Source organism: Eurosta solidaginis, chromosome 3, assembly GCF_040869045.1.
Source record: "Eurosta solidaginis isolate ZX-2024a chromosome 3, ASM4086904v1, whole genome shotgun sequence".
NCBI classification, from domain to species: Eukaryota; Metazoa; Arthropoda; class Insecta; order Diptera; family Tephritidae; genus Eurosta; species Eurosta solidaginis.
The window spans coordinates 247,271,515-247,287,106 of record NC_090321.1 but is presented as its reverse complement, the minus strand read 5'-3'; the positions used below and the strand labels follow the sequence as shown (position 1 = coordinate 247,287,106).

Genomic DNA, 15,592 nt, shown 5'->3' with positions numbered 1-15,592 from the left:
AGTTTGGTTTTCATAATTTCTTTTAAAACATGTGTAGAAGTTATTTGCTATAATTATCGAAACTAAAAAAAAATAATTTTTTTTTGACAAAATTTGTGACAATTGTAGACACCTTGAATTGGCATCCCATAACTGTATTGTTTATTTACAAACTTATCAAATATGTTAGTAGTAGAAAAAGGAGGTAAACCATTTACAATACAATTAAGATCTAAAGTGCATAACTCCTTAGTAATATTTTTCAGATTTTATGGGAAGCTTGGTAACAGTTTAGAACAACGGTCGAATGCTGATACGTTTCCAAAAATATCAGGAGAGAAGGCAGAAAGAAAAACTTTAACTCCGTCCGGAGATATTTGTGGTTTAAGTTAGTAATTTTCATGTGGTTGTTGTAATTTTGTTGTACATAGGATAATTGATCGTGAGAAAAAAGGCGTTGTTTTTGTAGCGATAAGGACACACCCTGAAGGCCTTGGGGAGCGTTATCGATTTATGGTCCTTTGACGGATACAGATCTGGCACGTTCCGGTAACAAGCACTGTTAAGGCACATGACCGAACATCTCGGGAACGATTCAGTATGACCACATGAAACCTTCAATACAACACCGCCCTCTCATCCCCTAGATCCACGAGGATTCGGTGTCGCCAGCGCCTCGGCTGTTAAAGTAACAGGATTCGCCAAGGGTAGGTGAGGTTGAAAATTGGGTTGGAGAAGCTATATTATGCGCTGGCAACACCTTGAAGGTGTTGCGCTACACAACCCTTCAAATCAGTTTGGTATTTTTGTCGCCTCTTACGATAGGTAAACCTGCCGCGGGTAAATTCTAAGCCACTAACGCGCTGAGGGTGCCAAGAAGCCGTCCTTACTCCTGTTGTTCAACCTGCTGAATAACGTCAACGGCTTATCATTTCACGAAATATTTAGTAAAATAAAAAGTGAACGAGTAAAGTACCTTTTCCTACTACAGTTTTCAATGAAGGGGATTGAATTATTCCCCACTTTCTTTGATTCGTAGAAGCAACCCTCCTTTGTTTTTAATTTTGGGAGTGTCAAATATTCCGTTGACATTAAAGAACAAACTTCTAGTGATTGAACTATGTTTTTTGGTGAAAATGATTAAATACGCCGTTGCTATTTTCTTGTACGTTGCTGTATATGCATCTGCTAGCCAGATTTTGAATATACTTTAATTTTGTTTGGTATTTTAATTTTTTATTAACAATGCAACGATTTAATTCAGCTTTAAGGCAGTTGAAGTGTTTGCTTATAATTGCAGTTAATGAATTCGAATTTGAAGTCCAAAAATGGTATAGCGAACTTTGAAACTTGTGTGTATAATTTTTCACTAATTTAGTGCTTTCAACCCTCTGTCAGCTTGAAAATATTATTATATTATTGTACGATTAAAGTGTATATCGTTAGCTTAATGTGAAAATGTGCTAAGTCACTTTTTTTTGAAAAATTGTGTTTTAACGCAGTTTTAAAACTGAATTCAAAATACATCGATTACAGAAAAAAATTTTTTTTTATTTTAAATTTTTACGTGCTGTGGGCAATGATGTGTAAATGTGCTAAGTCGTCAGTTGTTAAAAAGGATGTGCTAAGTCAACCTGTCAATAACACCAATCTGAATTACTAGTCATTTCTTTGTGCGCGCATGCTTTGTTGTTGTTGTATTAACGATAAAGACACTACCCGAAGGCTTTGGGGAGTGTTACCGATGTTGATGGTCTTTTGCCGGATATATATAGATCCGGTAAGTCCCGGTAACAAAGCACTATTAAGGTACTAGCTCGATCATCTCGGGAATTATTTATATGACCACATTAAACCTTCTAGGCCATCCTGCCCTCCCCACCCCATAGTTCCATGAGGAACTTGGGGTCGCCAGAGCCTCGGCTGTCAATGAAACAGGATTCGCCACGGTAAGGTGAGGTTGACAATTGGGTTGCAGAGACTATATATTGCGCTGGCAACCCCCTGAGAGGGTTGCGAACACAACCTATTGAAATTGGATTCACCTAATTGAGACAAGCCTTTAGTGTTTCATAAATGCTTTGCGCTGACCATAATCTACTTCAATTCTTACATGTCGATAACTACATGATGCTTTCTTACAGACTAGTTAAAAATAGAAAACAATTCAAGCTTAAGCTGTTATTAAAATTAATAACACTACTGAAACGATTTGCTAGATGTATAGTCCTAATTATAGTTTCATTCATAGCATAATTCGTTTTATGAGTTATTTCGATAAATAATTTATTATGCCCAAGATCACGCAGTGGAATATTTGGAATGGACAAATTAGATAAATCAGAGCAATTCGTGCTAAAGTTTGTTACATTATAGGCAAGCATGAGTGAGATAAAAGTTCTTCTGTCATGCAAAGCCTGAAGACCAAGCAATTTGTGACTGCTGGCATATGATGGGAGACCGTCTGGCCAGTGAAGCATACGTAAAGCAATTCTTGTAAACAAGTTTCGAACTTTCTCAATTTTATAGGAGTTAGATTCATAGAAAGGATTATATATTATTGAGCAATATTCAAGACCACTTCTGACCAAGGATATATATAAAGTGCCGTCAACGTCATAGGGCCTTTAAAGTCAATGGTTTTACATCTACTGAACCCAATCATCGCAACAAATTTTGAAAAAATGTAGTCAATGTGACTAGAAAAAGAGAGTTTGGAGTAAAAAATTACACCCAAGTCTTTACTTTTGACAACGATTAAGAGATTTAGCATTTAGTTTGTAGATAATGCAGTTGTCTTTATGGAATAAGACACAACACGGCATTTAAAAATAAATTATTGTCTACGCACCATCCGGCAAAAGAGTCCAGATCAGAGCCGTTAACAATAGTTTGGCAAATAAATACTATATTTTGTGAAATATATAGCTTTAGGTTTTATATTTCAATCATTAACGGGGAGGAGTGATGGGGAAACACATTGACACATTGACAAGTGCTAAGTCAGGAAAAATAAAATTGTTTTGAGTGCGGAAATTGTGCTAAGTTATAAAATAGCTGCTGGGTTAGCATACATGATTTTTATTTATCTTTTGCAAAGCTTCTACACTCAAAAATATTGCAACTAAGGTATCCTCATTTACAATTTTGAAAAAAAAGAGGTTATTTCAAAAATTAATCTTTTTTTTTTCTCCTGTAAAATTCGTAAAAAGTGACTTAGTACATTTTCATATTAAGCTAACGAATTTTAATTGTTATTATTAATCTCCTTTATATATAACTGAGGAAAATATTTGTATTAGTACACACAATTTACGTATAACAAATATGCCAAACAGCGACCAACTAAAAATAGCCCGAAACGTTCCAGCAACTCCACTTACGGCGATGTAGCGCTCCACAACAGAGTGCTTGGCGTTAGCATTCATTGAAACAAAATCCAGTATATGAAAGTCAACATCAACAGCGTGACATAACAGTTTGCGCTGATTTTATGCGTTTTTATGCACCAAAGTTTGTAAATTAATTTCAAACTGACAACGATAAAAAAAAACCTGCAAGTCAAAGTGATGTTGCCGCACCGCGGCCGGCTTGCTCCACTGGAGAATGAGGGTAAGATATTGGAAAAACATGACATGAAATTTAATTAAATGACTTGTTGGTGAGTTTTGTTAGTTTTTTGTTTGCTTGTCACAACTTCGTAGTGACAAATATAAAGTTCAAATGCAACAGGAAATGAAACGGGAACGGGAAAGGGCGTGAGCAATAAAATATAGTTTGACAGTAGTGGATAGTGGCTTTTGTGAAGTACTGTCAAGCGAAGATAATTTAAAGGTGTGTGAAAGCGTAAATTTTATAATGGAATTTCAGTTTTTACTCACTATAAGCTAGCACTGGAATGCTAACGTGATTGATTGTGATAGGAAATCAATGTGGTGACAAATTGATTTTGATTTGAATTTGCATAGCAAACTTTGATTTTAATTAAATAAATATATGCAGAAGTTGAAAGCATGCATCAAAAATGGGGGCCGAGGAAGGGGAATAGAGAAAGATAAAGAGATAGAGATAGATAAAGGGAGGCATAAGGAAAGCAATAGGGTTAAAATATGGATAGGAATGAAGAAGGCGAGGGAGAGGGGAAGAAATAAGAAGAGACGGAGGGGGGGAGACATAGACAAAAATAGGGATTCTTCAAAAAAGTTCATTCGATTTTGAGTCATGAAGTTACCAACAGATTATTATTCGCTTTCACATATAATGTCAACCTTTTCGAAAGGCCGCTGAAATAATAAACAAAACAAATTGCACCATCCTGGCCCACTTTCCCGAAAGAAGGGGGTCCCAATATGAAGCTTGCCGAGGAGGAATTCCCTAAATGGGATTTTATTGAATATGTCGGACAATGGTACACTGCATTGGGAGAAAATTTTCTAGCGACACCCCTGTACCGAAAAAGGTCGGTCCTTGGTCCACTTCACCCAAAAATATCCGTACCACTTAAAATTGCCTGTACTGGTGCGTATACGTAATATTTTTTTGTATTATTTGGTATACATAAGACCCACTTGCAGACAGACATGCTATTTTTTAGCACGGGGTTAATCTGCTGGCAAAAAATATATAAGTTTAACCCCTCATGTCAAGCTAACTCTGAGTTGAAAAGATAAGCTGCCGTTCTGCAAAGGGGCGGAAAGGTGATAAAAATACTATTAAATGCTCAAAATAGTTATTTTGTATATAAATTACAGAGAATATAATTTTTCATTTTTATTGCATACCTTAAGGCGCTAAGCCTTAAGCCATTTATTTTCCACTAACTATTTGCAACAATTTCATTGCATTAGTTTAGCGGCATTGAATTTGTGCAAAGTAAAATTTTTACTGTTTGCAAATGGTCTTGTAACGTTATTTGAACATTGCCTATCACTAGGCACTCTTGCTTTCTCTTCCTCTTTCACTGTCCAAGATTGCTCTTCTGAAGGAACACTCTTTTACTGTCATTAGTGCTTTATTGTTTCTTTTGTACATTTTATAGTCAATTTTTATTTTTTTTTTTTGTTTTTTACATTGCTTTAACTTTTGCTCCCATCGGCATCATTCAATGCAGCAACAAAAGCAATCACTATTTAACTAGACCATGTGCGAGTTTCTTTCGTTGCTGTTCATTTATAGCAACATCCTGTGATAATTTTTAATATCTCAACAAATGGTGTCCAATGCAAATGTTATTTTTACATGAGCCTTATATTTACTGACTACAAGATTGTTTTCAGTGCAGAACATTAAACTATGGCAAGGAAAAAGAAAAGGTTGTTCGTAAGAGTAAAGATTTTAGTGCTGAATTATTGGCTGGAGGCCAGTCAAACCTATAAAATGGATTTAAGTTTAAGGTGTAGTGTATGATGGTGGTGTAGATAGGAATTGAAAATTGGTATGGGACTTATGGTTGAATATTAATATCTAAATTTTTTAAATTGACTTTATTGAAGTTTTAAATATTTCTTATTAAAACACTCATACTACTCTCACTTGTATGTACAAATATATGTATGCAATTCCTTTTAATACCAATTAACAAATAAACATAAATAATGTTGCGTATACGCACTGGTATACCTCTTTTCACGTGGTACGTGGTACGGATCAGGGTTGCGTGATTTTTATTTGAATGAATCACGAATCCAAAAATAAGATTTATTTTATATTTGGTTTTCAAATCAAATTTACTTTTTATTATACCTTTCATGAACATGATATTGTATATTAACTTTGGTCCGAGGTTTGTAACGTTGAGAAATATAGAAGATAGACTCACCATTAAGTATACCGAATTGATCAGGGCGACGAACTGAGTTGATATAGCCATATCCGTCTGTCCGTCCGTCTGCCTGTTTGAACGCAAACTAGTCCCTCAAATTTTGAGATATCTCAATGAAATTTGGCACAAGGATGTATTTTTGTATTAAATTAGACATTTGTCGGATCCGGTAGGATCGGACCACTATAACATATATCTCCCATACAACCGATCGTTCAGATAGAAAGGTTTTTGGTCATTTCTCCCTTAATTTAGAAAGTATAAACGTGAAACTCGGTGATATATATTTTAATATATCATAGAAGATTTTCTAAAAAAATCACTTTGAACGGAGCTATATATAGTATATATCCCATACAACCGATCGTTCAGATAGAAAGATTTTTGGCAATTTCTCCCTTAATTTCAAATATAAAAACGTTAAACTAGGTGATATATATTTTAATATATCATAGATTTTCTGAAAAAATTATTTCGATCGGAGCTATATATAATATATATCCCATACAATCGATCGTTCAGATAGAAAGATTTTTATACATTTCTCCCTTAATTTCCAATTTATTAAACTATTTTATGAGCTCGAGGCCTTATCCAAATAAAAACGCAGAATAAATATTTTATATTTGTATTTTTATTTTATATTCGATATTTCGACTTCAGTTTGAAGTCATCATCAGGAACAATTGAGTATGTTCCAATATAAAAACGTAGAACTTGGTGATATTTATTCTAATATATCATAGAAGATTCCTGTAAAAATCATTTCGATCGTAGCTATATATAATATATATCCCATACCGATCGTTCAGATAAGGGGTTTTTTTACCATTTTTTATTTTATATTTTTCTTAAAAATCGTTTATGTACATCTGTTCACTATATATTTCTTATTTTATACATCCGATTATTTGGAGATTACGAACGGGATAAGATTATTGTTCAGCCCCATTCATGAAAGGTATGAAGTCCGGTCCTTACTTGTTTTTTATTTATTTCGGCATCCAAATAAAAAATACTTTTTATTGGTGATTTGATTATTTAGCCAAATCGAAGATACCTTTTATTTTTTATTTGGTTCGGCATCCAAATCAAAGACACTTCTTACTATTTTGGGTGTGTTTTATGGAGATGTCTAACCTTATACGTCGGCTTTATCCCAAAACGTCGACTGGTGTTGTTGTAGGTGCTTGCACCCTACTTCCAAGCTCGGTAACATCTTTTACGTTTCTGATGCGATTTCAAGATTCGACCTTTCCTCCCTCCTGTAAACTGATCACCCTTCTGGTCCAAACCTCCATCGGTATCCCTTTTCTCATTCATTCAGCGCCAAGTTTCTCATGGAGCAAAAGCTATTTTAAAGCACAAGACCTAAAGTACGTGCCTCGTGCTTTATTTTATCGAAGTTGTGAGATCTGGAAAGAGCAACTCGATAAATCCCGTAATTGCGAGTGTTATCTAAACCATGCTCATTAAGCCTTTTTAAATTATAAATTTTTAGTACTTGATCTCTCTATTAATTAAGCTCTATTTCTTGAATAAATGCACGAGTATCTCCTAAGATATTTGTCTGATTGAAAAACATTTTAAGACGGGGTGTTAGGGCAACAGAAGTTATTTAATGGGTTGAAACGCGTTTTTACAGTTGCAAATAAAAATAGGAGGTTTTTTGCGTAGTGCGAAAATGGTGTGCTTCAGCTGCTAAAGAAGAGGATTCGCCACGGGTAGGTAGGGTTGACAATTGGGTTGGAGAAACTATAAATTGTATTGGAAACCTTTTGAAACGATTGCGCTACACAACCCATCATGTCGGTATTTAAATCGCCTTTTACGACAGGCATACCTGCAGCGGAAAGACATTTTTTAAGCTACCTAGCCCCTGGGGATTTTTAATTTTAGTGTGTTTATGAAATCAAAGAAGTTTGGTGATTTGATTTACTTAGTAATAAGAGCTATTTTGATCGTTAAATTATTATATTATCTATCTCACAGTATCAAGATAAGAAACAATTTACAACTCACCCCGCTACGACCGCCTGATCCCTCGATGCTCTCATCATCAATATAAATTTCGTCTTTCGGCGTTACTGAGATGCTCGCTGATGATGATGATAACGCTGATGTTGGTGAGGGTTTAACAGTCTTCTGAAAATATTAAAAACCAAAATTAGTAAATAATGTATAAATATAATAGTAAACGAAAAATACGCTTATAACTGGACAGTTATAGTTCTGCGGAGCTTTGACTTTAGGAAAAAGGTGTCAAAAATTAATGCAACTTATAACTGGTTTTTTGTTGAACTTAAATTTATTTGACTCTTAATTCACAATTCGTCATTATTGTAAAATTTTTTCGAATTTTCGAGTTTTTGCGTAAACGTTTTTGAGGCTCGTTTTCATGGTTTCAACTACAAATTTCTGAACGTGTTATCCTAAAATATTGAAAAGGAAAGAAGAACATGAATGAAGAGATTTGATAAACACTTGACACTGCTGCTTTGATGCTCACTGCTATAGGTTAGGTTTGGTTGAAGTGGCCAGTACATGAGGACGTCACATATACCGAATGAGTCCGTAGTATTACCAGAAGTTTATTTTATTGACTATACTATCAAAAAGCTGGACCTATGTTATAAAATAACTCTACTAGAAGCTTTCTAGGACTTAAGCCACTTGCTGTTTCTAGATCTGACAGCTGTATCACTCCTAATAGCTGTAGTCTTAGCCTGACAAGCGCGGGGCACGAGCAAAAACGTGCTCGATCGTTTCATTCTCCAACCCGCACTCCCTACATTTGCTATCACTGACCAAGCCTAATTTAAAGGCATCTGGTGCCAGAAGTCAGTGTCCAGTCAGAATACCCGTCATGAGTCTACAGTCCTCAAGCAACTTTGTTAGTCTAAGGTTGTAAGACCTACACATAATATTCGACACTTTACAGCCCCGTGCTTGATCTCACACCTTTCCCGCTTTGTCGATAATTTGCAATTCTCGCCCTCTCTTAATCTCGCCCAATCTAATTGGGACGTCTACGGAGCAAGCTGCAAGTACCCATACAAATATTTTGGGGAAATCAATGTCTCGGTAAGAATGTCAGAAAATCATCGAAAAACGAACTTTTTTTCCTATAACATAAATAAAAATTATGACTACTAAAAAGTTTCGGTGAAAATCAATGCTTTGGTAAGAATGTCAAAAAAAAAAAAAACGAAATCTTTTCCTATTTACTCAGCGTACTCTTTTTGATTTTTCCACATGAAAAATTTTCTCACAGTCGACCAAGATATGATAAATGCCAACTGACTGACATGAGTGCTTTCAGCATCAATTTTTTGAAAAATTTGTATAAAATTTAAAAAAAAATTGTATGGGAAGTACTGAAATGCAGTTTTGGGTCTTTCTATATGAAGCTCAGTCTCTCTCAGTTAAAATACTCGTGTTGTATTTCTTTTAGAAGCCGATTCAAAAGAATATGAAAATATAATTTATTTATTTTTTTAGTATCGTTGTTAATTACTATTTTATAAAGAGGCTAACTTTACTCATTCACTTACAGGCGAATTTTCAACCACTTAAACTCCAAAGAATGAAGTTTAATGAAAAGTTCAAACCAGGGGCGTAGCGATGGGGGGTTTGATTACATTCGGCAACATGATCGTGTTCAATGATCCAAATTGCTGAAACGAACATAATCGATATTGATTTAAAATCAATCAATTTATTGCATGCGTGAATATAATAAATTCAGGCCTTTGCCTCAACCGCGATTACATTCATCGGAATGAAAAGGCAAATATGAAAACTCCATGCGTTTGAATATTTGCATGATTCTTCTGTCCTTACGTCACGGCGACAAGCTATATATAAACATACATATAAACATTGCTAACGGTTCTGTCTGTTTGTCGAACTAAACGATACTAATTCTCGTGCTTAGATTTTATTGTCCACATTTAAATAATGTTAAATTTACAGCATTTTTTCGAAGTACACATTTTTTATTTTGAAATATAATGCAAATTTGACATTATTTTCCATGTGGAAAACACATTATTATAATGTAATATCTACATTTTTTTTTCATGTTAAAAACACATTTCAAAAATGTAAAATTCAAATTATTTGATAAATGAAAAAATAATGTGTTTTTCACAATTTAAAATGTAAAAAACACATTAGTGTTTTCTTCGTGTAGATATGACTTTTTTAAATAAATTTTTTTCTATTCAATCAGTTTCTTTCTTCTGAATTTTATATACCTATACGTTAGATCTCATGCATAGGCTCAAAAAGCATGAATTATACTTATTCCTGAAGGAGGTACTTCGGTTGTTTTTTTTATCAATTTATCTATGATTAATATTACAGGAATGCGATTCTGTGGCTTTTCCTAATGTTCACATGTTGTTGAAAATCTTGTGTACGCTTCCATTAACAATGGCAACGACCGAGAGATCTTTTTCAATTCTTAGGCTGATTAAAAATTATTTGAGAAACACGATGAGTAAAAATCGATTGAATGGCTGTGCATCACTAAGCATCCACCGTGATCAAATTGTTACAGTTGATGAAGTTTTAGATGAATTGGCAAAGAAAAGCCGACGCATGCGCTTGAGTTTTTAATGTAAGCTTTTTCATATCATATTCTAAATACACGTACTTTAACGTAAACTAAAAACAAACGAACAAATGTTACTAAGCTTTCAAAAGCGCGCCTAAAAATCATATCCACACCATTAGGAATAAACTACATACAGAGTGTATGTGCCTACATGGTGATCAAAAGGAATATAAACAAAAAGGCAACTCTTAGAGACCAATTGTACAGCGAACAACGGACATTCATATGGTTAGCAGCTAAACGCTTGCACTGATATGAATGTTGGAGATTCGAGTTCAACGCTCAGCTCCCGAAAAGCTAGCTGATGAAGAAGTGAAATTCAGAAACATGTCCTAGTAACCATCGCCGTTTGTAAACTAACAATTTTTCTCTAAATCAATTACAAAAAACATTTTTTTTATTTATTTGACTGAAAACAAAAATTTTTTTTTTGAACCCCCCAAGGCAATTTTCTGGCTACGCCCCTGGTTTAAACACAAAGCTAAGGAGAAAGTAAGTCTTCAAGGAGAATTGAAATTATCTATAGTATAACTTATCACTCCCACTATTAGATCAATGTGTTGACATTCAAATTATTTATAAAGTTTCATGCTTCTTTTCATACTTTTTCGCTTAAGCTACGAGCAACATCAAACTACGCCAACAAATTACTGTCAAAGGTGTGCATAACGCAAAAAGTTTAAGAAGTCATAGAAATGTAATTTCAAACGAAAATATATTAAGATAAAAACCTTCAAAATATTTGAGATAGCTGACCTAGTTTGAAGTTGCGATTTCATGTTGCTCCAGAAAGAAATTGATGTTAAAACAGGCAACATCATAAAATCATGCTACACATTAAATTGTAAAAAAGTCTGGTGTTAATATTTACGATGTATTAATATGATTGGTTGCAGTTAATGAATATTTATGATTTAGTTATAAACGGAAAATGTGAACGCATAGAAGCTTAAACAAGAGTACACAGAGTGTTTCGCATGACGTTGCATAGTTAATGGGCAACCAACTGTGTATAAATGAAATGTATTTTATAAAATTAATTTCCTTTCACACTGCTGGTGTGTGAAAAATAATAAAAACTCTCAAGCGCGCAAGAAATAGCATATTAAAAAACTGTTGCATACTTTTAGGCGTTTTTGTTATGATTGCCTTAAATTGAAGTGCTGTTAAATATTTCCGTAAAAGTTTTTTTATGTTTGATGAATAATTAAGTGTTCGTAATGGCATTGATATTAAAATACGTTTTAATTTATATAACGTATTTTGTTATTTGCCCCATTATTCTTGTTATATTAAGCTATGCTTAAACATAAATTACTTAGTTTGTATGAATTAACAAATGAATTCATATTAAATATCTCATTTTGAATTAGTGCCTGCTAATTCTGTTTGTAGCAATATATTTTGTTCTTTAAAAATTTGTTTTTCATTGTAATATATTTTTATTGTTTCACCAAGTTAAGCGGAAATAATATACGTCTTCAGCTTCCAGCGATAGGCGCACATTGAATGGCACATACTTTTAGGCTGTCTACAGGATGTACATTATGAACCAAAATGTTTGGCGCATGAAAGTTTAAAATATGGAGCCCCCCAAACCGCAGCGCTATATAGAAATATGAAATACTAGCTTTACTCGGCGTACGTTGTAACGCTCGAGATCGAATTAATGTTGCATTATTTTTTCTGTTTCGTTTGTTGATATTTAGTTTATTGTTCTGTGAATTGAATTGAATTTTGTACGCATATTTGGTGAAATTTTATGTTAACACATTTTATTATTGTAGATATCTTATTGTAATGTATGTGGGTACACAATAATTTTGGTTTTTTCGTTCGGTGCAAAGATAAACAAATTTTTTGGCGTTCCAACTCTAGAGCAAGCAACATATAGCTGGCCATGGGAAAAGCACGGACTCTCTAAATTTAAGCCTGTAACAGTAGGCGATGCTCCTTGTGCTTTGTTGATTGCAATTGCAAAAGCAAGGCGTACAGGAAACTGTAAGCGCATAAAATTGAATGGAAAATCTGTAGGAATTGGGATCCGTGGTATGAGCACATATTCATCTTTGCTTTTACCGCTGATAACTGTTGCTTCCATTACATTCGGCATTAATTTCTTAACGCAAAACTGGTTGCATTTCACAATTTTGGTGGGTCTAAATTCCGAAGAAGCATGATTGGTGAGCCAATTTTCAAAGTTAGTATATGCGCCGGCATCCCAGGTGGTTCTAAAGAGTTTAGAAATTCAATTGGATAACTCACAATTTGATCTGCATCTGTAACTGTGTCGATCGATTTATATTTCGTTACATCGCTAAGAATTTGGTTTTGAATGCGATCATTGATTTTGTTAACGCGATCTTTTTGGGAGCTAAGGTTGCTCGTTGGCATAGCCAAAAAAAAATTTAAATTTAAAATTTTTAATTCTGAAATATGAAAAACCTTCGTCTTTATCGAAGGAACCTATAGCCAACATTTGGTGATGATTGAAGTGTGGGAAATACATTTCCATAGGGAAAGCTCCTTACCAATTTTCACTATTCTACCATTACTACATCCAGAGATATGCAGTATGATATATTCCAGTTGCCACGCCCCCTTTTTACCAATTCCAAATTTTCTTGGTGGTGTTAGGGATTGACTTCATATAATTCCTTACTGAATTTCAAAGTTCTGGGACTTATACCTTCAGAGTTATGCAGTACCAAAGATTTCATTGTTATGGGAGGTGCCACGCCCCTTTCCCGTTGATCGAAGGAACATATAGCCAAAACTCGGTGATGATTGAAGTGTGAGAAATACGTTTCCATAGGTAATACACACAGAATTTGATTTTTATATATATAGATGAAGATTCGTTATCACCAAAAAGGAACATTTTTGAGAGAGATTTTCTTTGAAAATCGGTAAAGGATGATAAGTCTAAATATTGTTTGAGAAGAACGCAGAAATTATTGAGGGTAAGCCTAATTTAGAAGATCGTTGGTGTCAAAAAAAATTTCGAAAATCACTTAGAACATTAATTCGGACTGCCTTCGACTCTACATTGATATTATTATAGCTGGAAAATGAGTCCTTCGTGCGTGTAGTGAGTTTTGTCTATTTTAATTTATGTGGTTTTGAGCAGCTCAAAGCTTTGTCTGCTATTTTTTCTTGTTTCGCAAAGCTTTGTGAAAATACCATATGTGTACAGCAGCCGGGCGCATAATGAACCAACACACACTTTTAGGGTGCCCAAAGAATGTACATTATGAACTAAAGCACTTGGCAGTTGAAACTTCAAAAATGGACCATCGTGAGTAGCGGCGCTGATTTAATATAAAAATCTGCCATGCTGATACATAAATTGGAATTTTTTAAATTTTTTCCCAAACGCTATAAAAAGGACAAATATTGTCCCGATGATTATTTGATTGGACAGGAACAACATTACGAACTTGAAGGTAATACATACTTGAGACTCTTAGTAGGATAAAAAATATTTACAAAGTACTTAGACCATCGAATTGAAAGCCTCTAAGTTAATATTATTATAGTTGGGAAAATTTACCTATTTCTATTTCTCTCGAATTAAACAAGGGAGCCATATATCAACAGCATGACTTTCATTTAGCTAAATTCCGACCAACTTGCCCCTGCTGGTTACTCCGACACAGGAGAGCATCAAGAACGCTGGCAATGCAGCTCCTTAAAATCTTGAATGGATGAGAAAAGAAACAAATTCAATGGGTTTTGCCTATTCGACTAGATTATCATTTTCTACTAGGTAGAGGGTCGCAATAGTGACATTGGATTTAGAAAGAAAAAAATCCAGCATGAACTGTCATTCACTGTCACTTAGAAAAAAAGCTGTAAATTTTTGCTGCAGTCACCACATATCTATATATTTAGAGCTCTAACGAGTAATACCTCTTTTCACATACCAGCGGCCACCGTGGTGTAATGGTAGCGTGCTCCGCCTACCACACCGAATGCCCTGGGTTCACACCCCGGGCAAAGCAGCATACAAATTTTAGAAATAAGGTTTTTCAATTAGAAGAAAATTTTTCTAAGCGGGGTCTCCCCTCAGCAGTGTTTGGCAAGCACTCCGAGTGTATTTCTGCCATGAAAAGTTCTCAGCGAAAACTCATCTGCCTCGCAGATGCCGATCGGAGTCGGCATAAAACAAGTAGGACCCGTACCGACATTTTGTAGGAAAAATTAAAAAAGAGAACGACGCAAATTGGAAGAGTAGCTCGGCCTAAAGTCCGTTCGGAGGCTAACGCGCCTTACATTTCTTTTTATTTATTTAACATACCAGTCCTTTGTTTAGGGTGTCTTCATGTATAATCACGTTGTGCCAGTTTTTGATTTGAATAAATACCTCGGTTGTTCAGAAGTGTGCACAAAAAGTGCTCAAATGCCAATGCACCCCTTAAAGCAAAATATACCAAACAACCAAGGCCATAGTTTAGCAGAAAGCTGACAAAGCCTACTACTTGGAGGAGAACCAAGATAAAAGGCGTCATTCCCCATACACCCGCAGGTAAAGAATTTTGCAATATTAATGCGGTAAGGTAAGGATCGTAGGGTCAAAAGCACAGCTCCCTCGGGAAGTAAGGGTATCAAAAGCGTAACGTTCATATTCGAATTCATATGGGAAGCATATAATGGAAAAGTGAAGATCATTAGAAGCTTTAACCTGAACCTTTACTTAAAAAAATATATAAATCAAGGGAGAATTGTAGGTTTCAATCCGATGAAGCATTATTGTCTGTGGGTGGACAACTATTGAGCTTGTACTTTGTTCGTTGTACTCTTTTTATATGGTGCAAATTTAGGCGTTATGTAATAAAAGTAGCTTTCTTTAGTATTATAAGGCGAAGTTACAAATATAAAGAACTTATCAATTTCACCATTATGTTTATGGGGTAAAAAAGCCGTTTCAATTGTTTAGTAAGGTTATTCCATTTTAGGCGCATTTACATTTGTATTGAATATTTCAGAACAAAGTAGAAGAACAAATTGACATTACTACTGCGCACCATCAATCATCAATCAAAGTCAATGATGAAATGCCAAGGCTTTCAATATATCAATAAACAGAGTTGTGTGGCATACTTTTAGGCATAAACCTACCTTAAAGGAAGGCCAGCATCAGGCTAGTTTATTATGTATTTAGGCAGCAT

General features: G+C 34.6%; 1 protein-coding gene across 1 annotated transcript in view; it reads right to left on the bottom strand.

Moving 5' to 3' along the window:
* The window catches only part of LOC137245332 (syndecan-like), a 323,667-nt gene that overhangs the window by 206,965 nt on the left and 101,110 nt on the right, over positions 1-15,592 (bottom strand). The window contains exon 2 of the mRNA XM_067775829.1: positions 7,823-7,945. Coding sequence (XP_067631930.1) covers positions 7,823-7,945 — 123 coding nt within the window. The remainder of the gene's footprint in view (positions 1-7,822; positions 7,946-15,592) is intronic.